The following is a 13,049-nucleotide window of genomic DNA, read 5'->3' as shown; positions in this document are numbered from 1 at the left end:
TATTATTATTCTTTTATTATTAATATTAATCATAATTATAATACTAATAAAATAAATAAAATAAAATATTAATAAAATAATAATAATAATTGATAATACTATTATTATTATATTATTTAATTACTACTTCATTATTATTATTATTGAATTATTAATCATAATGATAATACTAATAAATATAATAATTATAATAAAATATTAATAATAAAATAATAATAATTGATAATAATTGAAAATTTAATTATTACTTTATTATTATTATTATTATTATTATTGTATTATTAATAATATTAATCATAATTATAATACTAATATAATAAATAATTATAATAAAATAATAATAATTGATAATAATATTATTTAATTATTACTTTTATTATTATTAATATTAATCATAATTATAATTCTAATAAATATAATAAATAATTCTAATAAAATATTAATAATAAAATATTAATTGATATTATTATTATATTATTTAATTACTACTTTATTATTATTTTTTTATTAATATTAGTCATAATTATAATGCTAATAAATATTATAAATAATTATAATAAAATATTAATAATAAAATAATAATTAATATATGAATTGATAATAATTGATAATATTATTATATTAATGATTACTTTATTATTATTTTATTATTAATATTAATTATAATACTAATATAATAAATAATGATAAAATATTAATAAAATAATAATATTAATTGATAATTGATAATAATAATATTATTATTTTATTTAATTATTACATTATTATTATTATTTTATTCTTAATATTAATCATAATTATAATACTAATAAATAATAATAATTATAATAAAATATTAATAATAAAATAATAATAATTAATAATAGTATTATTATTATATTATTAAATTATTACTGTATTATTATTATATAATTATTATTAATATTAATCAATTATAATACTAATAAATATAATAAATAATTATAATAAAATATTGATAACATAAAAATAATAAATAATAATTAATAATAATATTATTATATTATTTAATTATTACTTTATTATTATTTTATTATAATTATTATTTTAATTTTTTATTTATTTATTTTTCAGCATTTAGCAGCCCAGAAGACATATAATAACCTGGATATAACAGTGGGGGAAGCTTTGCAGCGGCGCTCCCTGTGTCTGGAAGGTGTCCTAATGTGTTACCCACATGAAACCCTGGAAACTGTGATCGATCGTTTAGTAAGAGAACAGGTACTGACTGCAAATACCTTGTGTAAACGTAAATAAGAATTAGTATCTCTATATTCCAGCTGTAGATATATATAATTATATACAGTATATACTCAGGTTATACCAGCTGTACATATATATTATATACAATATATACTCAGGATATACCAGCATGGTCCATATCACTATATACAGGAGATATATAACTTATACCAGCTGTACATATATATTATATACAGTATATACCCAGGTTATACCAGCATGGTCCATATCACTATATACAGGAGATATATAACTTATACCAGCTGTACATATATAATTATATACAGTATATACCCAGGATATACCAGCATGGTCCATATCACTATATACAGGAGATATATAACTTATACCAGCTGTACATATATATTATATACAATATATACCAGGTTATACCAGCATGGTCCATATCACTATATACAGGAGATATATAACTTATACCAGCTGTACATATATAATTATATACAGTATATACCCAGGTTATACCAGCATGGTCCATATCACTATATACAGGAGATATATAACTTATACCAGCTGTACATATATAATTATATACAGTATATACCCAGGATATACCAGCATGGTCCATATCACTATATACAGGAGATATATAACTTATACCAGCTGTACATATATATTATATACAATATATACCAGGTTATACCAGCATGGTCCATATCACTATATACAGGAGATATATAACTTATACCAGCTGTACATATATAATTATATACAGTATATACCCAGGTTATACCAGCATGGTCCATATCACTATATACAGGAGATATATAACTTATACCAGCTGTACATATATAATTATATACATTATATACCAGGTTATACCAGCATGGTCCATATCACTATATACAGGAGATATATAACTTATACCAGCTGTACATATATATTATATACAGTATATACCCAGGTTATACCAGCATGGTCCATATCACTATACACAGGAGATATATAACTTATACCAGCTGTACATATATATTATATACAGTATATACCCAGGATATACCAGCATGGTCCATATCACACTATATACAGGAGATATATAACTTATACCAGCTGTACATATATAATTATATACAGTATATACCCAGGATATACCAGCATGGTCCATATCACTATATACAGGAGATATATAACTTATACCAGCTGTACATATATATTATATACAGTATATACCAGGTTATACCAGCATGGTCCATATCCCTATACAGGAGATATATAACTTACCAGCTGTACATATATAATTATATACAGTATATACCCAGGTTATACCAGCATGGTCCATATCACTATATACAGTATATATAACTTATACCAGCTGTGCATATATATTATATACAGTATATACCCAGGTTATACCAGCATGGTCCATATCACTATATACAGGAGATATATAACTTACCAGCTGTACATATATACGGTAATTATATACATCATATACAGGTTATACTAACATGGTCCATATCACTATACAGGAGATATATAACTTATACCAGCTGTACATATATAATTATATACAGTATATACCCAGCATATACCAGCATGGTCCATATCACTATATACAGTATATATAACTTATACCAGCTGTACATATATATTATATACAGCATATACCCAGGTTATACCAGCATGGTCCATATCACTATATACAGGAGATATATAACTTATACCAGCTGTACATTTATATATATATATATATATATATACAGTATATACCCAGGTTATACCAGCATGGTCCATATCACTATATACAGGAGATATATAACTTATACCAGCTGTACATATATATTATATACAGTGTATACCCAGGTTATACCAGCATGGTCCATATCACTATATACAGGAGATATATAACTTATACCAGCTGTACATATATATTATATACAGTATATACCCAGGTTATAACAGCATGGTCCATATCACTATATACAGGAGATATATAACTTATACCAGCTGTACATATATATTATATACAGTATATACCAGGTTATACCAGCATGGTCCATATCACTATATACAGGAGATATATAACTTATACCAGCTGTGCATGTATAATTATATATAGTATATACCAGGTTATACCAACATGGTCCATATCACTATATACAGAAGATATATAACTTATACCAGCTGTACATTATATATATATATATATATATATATATATATATATATATATATATTATATACAGTATATACCCAGGTTATACCAGCATGGTCCATATCACTATATACAGGAGATATATAACTTATACCAGCTGTACATATATATTATATACAGTATATACCCAGGTTATACCAGCATGGTCCATATCACTATATACAGGAGATATATAACTTATACCAGCTGTACATATATAATTATATACAGTATATACCAGGTTATACCAGCATGGTCCATATCACTATATACAGGAGATATATAACTTATACCAGCTGTACATATATAATTATATACAGTATATACCCAGGTTATACCAGCATGGTCCATATCACTATATACAGTATATATAACTTATACCAGCTGTACATATATATTATATACAGTATATACCAGGTTATACCAGCATGGTCCATATCACTATATACAGGAGATATATAACTTATACCAGCTGTACATATATAATTATATACAGTATATACTCAGGATATACCAGCCTGGTCCATATCACTATATACAGGAGATATGTAACTTATACCAGCTGTACATATATAATTATATACAGTATATACCCAGGTTATACCAGCATGGTCCATATCACTATATACAGGAGATATATAACTTATACCAGCTGTGCATATATTATTATATACAGTATATACCCAGGTTATACCAGCATGGTCCATATCACTATATACAGGAGATATATAACTTATACCAGCTGTACATATATATTATATACAGTATATACCCAGGTTATACCAGCATGGTCCATATCACTATATACAGGAGATATATAACTTATACCAGCTGTACATATATAATTATGTACAGTATATACCCAGGTTATACCAGCATGGTCCATATCACTATATACAGGAGATATATAACTTATACCAGCTGTACATATATATAATATACAGTATATACCCAGGTTATACCAGCATGGCCCATATCACTATATACAGGAGATATATATCTTATACCAGCTGTACATGTATAATTATATACAGTATATATACTCAGGTTATACCAGCATGGTCCATATCACTATATACAGGAGATATATAACTTATACCAGCTGTACATATATAATTATATACAGTATATACCAGGTTATACCAGCATGGTCCATATCACTATATACAGGAGATATATAACTTATACCAGCTGTACATATATAATTATATACAGTATATACTCAGGATATACCAGCATGGTCCATATCACTATATACAGGAGATATATAACTTATACCAGCTGTACATATATATTATATACAGTATATACCAGCATGGTCCATATCACTATATACAGGAGATATATAACTTATACCAGCTGTACATATATATTATATACAGTATATACCCAGGATATACCAGCATGGTCCATATTACTATATACAGGAGATATATAACTTATACCAGCTGTACATATATATTATATACAGTATATACCCAGGATATACCAGCATGGTCCATATCACTATATACAGGAGATATATAACTTATACCAGCTGCACATATATAATTATATACAGTATATACCCAGGTTATACCAGCATGGTCCATATCACTATATACAGGAGATATATAACTTATACCAGCTGTACATATATAATTATATACAGTATATACCCAGGTTATACCAGCATGGTCCATATCACTATATATAAGTGGTGCCCATGTTATAGCGGGTATTTTTTGGTTCTCTATCTCTGTTTTCTTACTTCTGTCAGGTTCATCGATTGGTTCTGGTGGATGAAGAACGTCGTCCCTGTGGGATTGTGTCCCTGTCTGACATCTTACAAGCCCTGGTTTTAACCCCCGCAGGTATTGATGCCCTTAATTCCTAACTCTGCGATGGCTCTTTCCTACCTTCACCCTGCACCTCCTTCTCCTCTCTAAGGCTCAGGTACGCTCCCTACAGTACTTGGCAGGAGCAAACGTCCGTGTGAGAATTGTCTGGAAAGCTGATCTGTGCACTTTGTACCCTGGAACCTCAGAATTCTGCATTTATGCTGCCACAAGGTTTTACGCTCTGCCTGACATTTTGCTTTCCTTTTTTGTCTTTCCCTCCTGCTGCTCTCCTGAGGTGTCCTGGGTCGTCTGCTCTGTTCTTCTTCCTTCCAGTTCTTAAGTCAATACCCCCTCCGAAAAAGAAATAAAAATACAATAAAAATAATAATAATAATAATAGCAATAAAAAAAATAACTAGAATAATTTAGCAATAGACTGCACATTGCATGCCCCATTAACCCCTTAAGGACGCAGGACGTAAATGTACGTCCTGGTGAGGTGGTACTTAACGCACCAGGACGTACATTTACGTCCTGTGCATAACCGCGGGCATCGGAGCAATGCTGACCGTGCTGATTGCAGCCAGGGACCAGCCGGCAATGGCCGACGCCCGCGATCTCGCGGGCGTCCGCCATTAACCCCTCAGGTGCCGGGATCAGTACAGACGGAGGTCCCCTCACCTGCCTCTGTCCGGCTCCCGGCGTCTCCTGCTCTGGTCTGAGATCGAGCAGACCAGAGCAGAAGATGACCGATAACACTGATCTGTTCTATGTCCTATACATAGAACAGATCAGTATTAGCAATCATGGTATTGCTATGAATAGTCCCCTATGGGGACTATTCAAGTGTAAAAAAAAATGTAAAAAAATTTAAAAGTAAAAAAAAAGTGAAAAATCCCCTCCCCCAATAAAAAAAAGTAAAACGTCCGTTTTTTCCTATTTTACCCCCAAAAAGCGTAAAAAATAAATTTTATAGACATATTTTATAGACATATTTGGTATCGCCGCGTGCGTAAATGTCCGAAAATAAAATGTTAATGATCCCGTACGGTAAACGGCGTGAACGTAAAAAAAAAAATATAAAAAGTCCAAAATTGCTACTTTTTTAATACATTTTATAAAAAAAAATATATAAAAAATGTATTAAAAGTTTTTTATAAGCAAATGTTGTATGAAAAAAAAGTACAGATCATGGCACAAAAAATGAGCCCCCATCCCGCCGCTTATACGGAAAAATTAAAAAGTTAGAGGTCATCAAAATAAAGGGATTATAAAAGTAATAATTTGATTAAAAAGTTTGTGATTTTTTTTAAGCGCAACAATAATAGAAAAGTATGTAATAATGGGTATCATTTTAATCGTATTGACCCTCAGAATAAAGAACACACGTCATTTTTACCGTAAATTGTACTGCGTGAAAACGAAACCTTCCAAAATTTGCTAAATTGCGTTTTTCTTTTTAATTTCCCCACAAAAATTGTGTTTTTTGGTTGCGCCATACATTTTATGATATAATGAGTTATGTCATTACAAAGGACAACTGGTCGCGCAAAAAACAAGCCCTCATACTAGTCTGTGGATGAAAATATAAAAGAGTTATGATTTTTAGAAGGCGAGGAGCAAAAAATGAAAACGTAAAAATTAAATTGTCCTTAAAGAGGTAGTCCAGTGGTGAAAAACTTATCCCCTATCCTAAGGATAGGGGATAAGTTTGAGATCGCGGGGGGTCCGACCGCTGGGGCCCCCTGCCATCTCTCTGTACAGGGGCCAGGCTCTCCGGCCAGATAGCGGGTGTCGACCCCCGCACGAAGCGGCGGACGACACGCCCCCTCAATACATCTCTATGGCAGAGCCGGAGATTGCCGAAGGCCGCGCTTCGGCTCTGCCATAGAGTTGTATTGAGGGGGCGTGTCGGCCGCCCCCTCGTGCGGAGGTCAACACGCCCCCTTCCCGCGGGCTGTCGGGGCTCCGTACAGGAGATCGCAGGGGGCCCCAGCGGTCGGACCCCCCGTGATCTGCAACTTATCCCGTATCCTTAAGATAGGGGATAAGTTGTTCACCACTGAGTCACCACTGGACTACTCCTTTAAGGCCAAAATGGGCTGAGTCCTTAAGGGGTTAAAGGGGTACTCCGGTGGAAAACTTTTTTTTTTTATCCTTCCAGTACTTATTAGCTGCTAAATACTACAGAGGAAATTATTTTCTTTTAGGAACACAGAGCTCTCTGCTGACATCACGACCACAGTGCTCTCTGCTGACATCTCTGTCCAGAGTAGGAGAAAATCATATGCTGCTCTGGACAGTTCCCAAAATGCACAGAGATGTCAGCAGAGAGCACTGTGCTCGTGATGTCAGTGTTCCAAAAAGAAAAGAATTTCCTCTGTAGTATTCAGCAGCTAATAAGTACTGGAAGGATTAAGATTTTTTAATAGAAGCAATTTACAAATCTGTTTAAAGGGGTTATCCAGGAAAAAACTTTTTTTTTTATGTATCAACTTCTATTAAAAAATCTTAATCCTTTAAGAACTTTTTAGCTGCTGAATACTACAGAGGAAATAATAATAATAATAATAAATAATAATACTTGAATTACAATAGTAATAATAATAATACTTGAATTACAATAATAATAATACTTGAATTACAATAATAATAATAATAATAATACTTGAATTACAATAATAATAATAATACTTGAATTACAATAATAATAATACTTGAATTACAATAATAATAATAATACTTGAATTACAATAATAATAATAATAATATTATTATTATTGTAATTCAAGTATTATTATTATTATTATTAATACTTGAATTACAATAATAATAATAATAATACTTGAATTACAATAATAATAATACTTGAATTACAATAATAATAATAATAATACTTGAATTAAAATAATAATAATAATCATACTTGAATTACAATAATAATAATACTTGAATTAAAATAATAATAATAATAATACTTGAATTACAATAATAATAATAATACTTGAATTACAATAATAATAATAATAATAATAATAATAATTGAATTACAATAATAATAATAGAATTACAATAATAATAATAATAATACTTGAATTACAATAATAATAATAATAATACTTGAATTACAATAATAATAATACTTGAATTACAATAATAATAATAATAATACTTGAATTACAATAATAATAATACTTGAATTACAATAATAATAATAATACTTGAATTACAATAATAACAATAATAATAATAATAATAATACTTGAATTACAATAATAATAATAATAATAATAATACTTGAATTACAATAATAATAATTTAAATAGCACCAATAGATTCCACGACACTATACAATTTTTATAAAAATAAAACCGCCATGACTTATAGAATGCAAAGAAATTGTCCCGGCAGGAAGGGGTTTGGTGGTTCGCTGTTATATTCTGCAAAGTAACTCAAAACTTGAGCCTTCCAATGAAAAGTCCATCCCCCGAGGTCCAGACTGAATTATGGGGCAGAAAGAATCAGCAGTTCCCGTGTCTCCCCTGTACACTGCACGCACTTTTCCGTGTTTTTTGCATTACGTAAACCCTGCGCCTTCGGTGATGACATCATCGCTGACTGTCATCCTGAATACTCTTTCTGCTTTACGGGTTTACTCCACTGCTTATGGTGTTTTCTGTCTCCCGTCCTGGAATTCTCCGCCTTGTTTCGTGACGCCGTTTCTTTCTGTCTGGTTCTTCCAGGTCTAGACCGCAATTCCTTGTGATGGAGTCAATGGGAAGCATATTTTGTGACTAGGGGGCGCTGTCTCCTCCTCTGAAGGTTGATGCCTGGTCGCGTGATGTTCGGTGCGGGCTCCGTTACCGCCTGGAGGATGTCAGGGACCACAGAGGTCACCTTGAAGTTTTTCTTTAAGGAATGGCGCGGTCTCGGCTCAATCTTCTGTTCATTGTGTATATTAGAAGATAGGATATACAGAATTTTGTGGCCATAAGAATTTTAGAGACTGGAGCTGGAATCATTCATGATGGAGACCCCCTTGGACCTGTGAGCCGGACTCATCCCTGTGATGGAGATACATATGTGTCTAGGTATATGCCGTTTACACAGCCCTCACTTATGCATATATCTCTTTGTACAGAGGAAACGGAACGTTTAGTAATAGTAATGCTACAATAGTAGGTAGGACGTGTCTGTATATTCTAAAAAAAACTCTAACACTGTAAAATGATTTCCCAGAAGTCTTTGCTGCTGCCGACCTGGATTGATAGATCTCTTCTTCTACCTAAATAGGTAGAGGTCTATCAATCTAGGGCAGGGAGAAGCGGGGAGACCGCCCAGATGACTCCCGGTTCAGGCAGTATGACAGATGTGATCACCGCTTCACTTTAAGACTCTTTAGAATTTATCTATATATTTCCTTTTTGTATTTTTGTTTCCATTTATTGTATAACATTAATTTATTACAGTTTCTTCCTGGAAACCATCAACAAGTATGCTCGGATAATGCTGCCCCTGTAGGCCCCAGGGCCGGGTTCCATGTACATGACGTTTGCATTGGTTAATCATATGAGGCATAAGGCTAGGTTCACACTACGGAATTTCCGCCTGCAATTCCGCTTTGAAATTGCAGGCAGAAATTCAGCTTACTAGTGTAGCGAATGGGTTTCCGTTCGCAAATTCACACTTAGGAATTTGTGAAGCGGAATTTGGGAACGGAAAATCCGCTTGGAATTTTCCACCTGAAGAATGGCGTTGCTCATTCTTCAGGCGGAAATACTCGCGGAACACATTGCAGTCTATTGGAGACTGCAGTGTCCACGCGGTCCTAGTGCCGACAGATTCAGATTCTGTAGTGGGAACCTAGCTTTAGGGTCTATTCACACGACAGAATTTCCGCTTGCGGAATTCCGCCTCAAATTAAAGCCCATAGACTTCTATGGGATTCCGCCCTCCCATTCACACTTCGGAATTTCCGCAAGCGGAAATTCAGAAGTGTGAATGGGAGGGCGGAATCCCATAGAAGTCTATGGCTTTTCATTTGAGGCAGAATTCCGCAAGCAGAAATTCTGCCATGTGAATAGACTTTTAGGCTAGGTTCACACTGCGGAAACTCCGGGCAAAAAATTTCTGAGCTCCGAGTGCGCAAGGACCGCACGGACATTGCAGTCTCCACTAGACTGCAATGTGTCCCGCGAGTATTTCCCCCTGAAAAATGAGCAACGCCATTCTTCAGGCGGAAATTTCCAAGCGGATTTTCCGTTCACAAATTCCGCTTCACAAATTCCGAAGTGTGAATTAATTTGCGAACGCAAACCCATTCGCTACACTAGACATTTTAGTAAGCGGAATTTCTGCCTGCAATTTCAAAACGGAATTGCAGGCGGAAATTCCGTAGTGGGAACCTAGCCTTAGTTCTGCTCATACACAGAGGGGGATTTATCTTTTGCATGAACATTTTTGCAATATTTTTTTTTAATTTGTGCAGTTTTTCTGACAGTGTTTTTGTGTCGAATTTATGACATTTTACAAGCATTTTCTCTTTTTGCGCATATTTTCAAAGGGATGCACAATAGGGGAAACGACCTGCATCAATGAACTTCCTACATCCTACATCCTACACACCTAGTGCAGTGTTTCCCAACCAGGGGGCCTCTCTCCCAGGACATCAATCATGCTGGTGGGGGAGAAAGGAGGCGGGCATCCTGTGGCTCAGCAACGCCCCCCTGACACTTCAGCTCTGCGCATGATCTAGAGCTGGTTTTCCCTTTTAAAGGAAATCTGTCATCAGCGTCACCTGCACTAACCTGTAATACAGACAGGTAGTGCAGGTGACACTGAAGACAAAGATACTTACCCAGTCCTGCTGCTGTTCTCTGCTGGGTCCTGATGCTAGCAAACAGCAGCGGTGATGTCACTAAGCTCCGCCCATGCTCAGAACTGAAGATAGGGCGGAAGATTGCGGGAGAACCACAGAACGCAACAGGACCAGGTAACTATCGTTGTCAACAGTGTCACCCGCACTACCTCTCTGTACTACAGGTAAGTGCAGTGACGCTGATTACAGATTTCCTTTAAAGGGGTACTCCGCTGGAAAACATTTTTTTCTTATTATCAACTGGTGCCAGAAAGTTAAACAGATTTGTAAATGATTTCAATTTAAAAAAATCCTATTCCTTCCAGTACTTATCAGATGCTATTTGCTCCACAGGAAGTTCTTTTCTTTTTGGATTTCCTTTCTGTCTGACCACAGTGCTCTCTGCTGACACCTCTGTCCAAGTCAGGAACTGTCCTGAGCAGCATATGTTTTCTATGGGGATTTTCTCCTACTCTGGACAGTTTCTAAAATGGACAGAGGTGTCAGCAGAGAGCACTGTGTTCAGGCAGAAAGGAAATTCAAAAAGAAAAGAACTTCTTGTGGGGCAAAGAGCAGCTGATAAGTACTGGAAGGATTAAGATTTTTTTTTTAATAGAAGTCATTTACAAATCTGTTTAACTTTCTGGCACCGGTTAATTTAAAGAAAAATGATTTCCAGCGGAGTAGCCCTTTAAGGTGCGGCGAGCCGCTCGCTGTGACTGTATTAACCCAGTGACATTGCAGAAAGCTTTGAAGAACATTGGAACACTGTTCTCCTGACCCGTCAGGTCCTTGACGAGTGTGTAAGACCCCAGGGACCTGACGGGTCAGGAAAACAGCCTTTCAATGTTGTTCATAGCTCTCTGCAATGCGGCGGGGTGCGACTGTTTTTTACAGTCACGGTGCGCGGTTACAGTCAGCTCACTGCACCCCCTCCTGCCAATTAGGCTTGACTGACAGCCAAAGTGCATGGCTTCTCCCTGTTGTCCGACTGTCAATCACCACTGCCTGGGTGCGGGAGGGGGTTGCGGCAAGCTGACTGTACCCGCTCGCTGGGACTGCATGAACAGTCACGGCCAGTGGCGGTAAAACTAAGTTTACAGCTCTGTGCGGTTTTGTAGAATGATGAAATGCTGTTCTCCTGACCTGTCAGGTCCGGGGCTGGTGTGTGAGACCCCAGGGACCTAACAGGTTTCCTTTAAAGTGCATTCCATTGCAGGTGTCCTGGAGGCGGGGCCAGCGGATCAGGAGTCTGCGCATGAACCTAAGTACATATTAGCCAAATTGCCTCTGTAGGATTCTTTAGCTCAGTGATTTACCAAACAGCGTTTCTCCAGCTCTATAATCAAAAACGACTGGGGTAAATTGCGTAAAAAGATAAAACATATCCTTTAATGTTCATCTATTAAAACTCAAAAAATTGTATAAACTCCGGTGCATTAAATGTGACTCGTGCAGATAAAAGAGATAGAGATTTCAAATATTGCGCAACATAGCGCACTAGGGCCGGGGTCACATAAAGCGCACAGTAGTATAGTACGTCAGTGGGGGCAGATAATGGGGATTCTGTCCCTAAATGACCTGTCGTGACCCTAAGGGGATTCAGTAGATAAGCCCTGAACCACAGCCCTATTAATAAAAAGCTGCCCTCACTGATTGATACGTCGTCCTAGAAAGGGCGACCCCCCCCGTATCTCAGGACCCTAGGCAGGGCCGCCATCAGGAATTTCGGGGCCCCATAGAACCATAGAGTCTGGGCACATATACTGTACATGTAAATACACCCATAGGCACATTTAAAGGGGTATTCCAGGCCAAAACTTTTTTTTATATATCAGCTGGCTCCGGAAAGTTAAACAGATTTGTAGATTACTTCGATTAAAAAATCTTGATCCTTCCAATAGTTATTAGCTTCTGAAGTTGAGTTGTTGTTTTCTGTCTAACTGCTCTCTGATGACTC

At 35.0% G+C, this 13,049-nt stretch overlaps 1 protein-coding gene across 3 annotated transcripts in view; it reads left to right on the top strand.

The window, feature by feature from the left end:
* Positions 1–10,072, top strand: part of PRKAG3 (protein kinase AMP-activated non-catalytic subunit gamma 3) — an 81,370-nt gene extending 71,298 nt beyond the window's left edge. For 2 of the 3 annotated variants that reach the window (XR_008847043.1, XR_008847044.1), the window contains exons 11-14: positions 1,093–1,239; positions 5,172–5,265; positions 5,342–5,463; positions 8,976–10,072. Coding sequence is in view for 1 of the 3 variants with exons in the window: in XM_056534814.1 (XP_056390789.1) it covers positions 1,093–1,239; positions 5,172–5,265; positions 8,976–8,998 (264 nt within the window). In the remaining 2 variants the exon portion in view is untranslated. The remainder of the gene's footprint in view (positions 1–1,092; positions 1,240–5,171; positions 5,266–5,341; positions 5,464–8,975) is intronic. The other variant, XM_056534814.1, reaches the window with a different exon arrangement.
* The last annotated feature ends 2,977 nt before the right edge of the window (positions 10,073–13,049 follow it).

Source organism: Hyla sarda, chromosome 8 (genome assembly GCF_029499605.1).
Source record: "Hyla sarda isolate aHylSar1 chromosome 8, aHylSar1.hap1, whole genome shotgun sequence".
In the NCBI taxonomy this organism is placed as follows: domain Eukaryota; kingdom Metazoa; phylum Chordata; class Amphibia; order Anura; family Hylidae; genus Hyla; species Hyla sarda.
The sequence above is the reverse complement of the archived record's forward strand: the minus strand, read 5'-3'. Positions and strand labels throughout refer to the sequence as shown.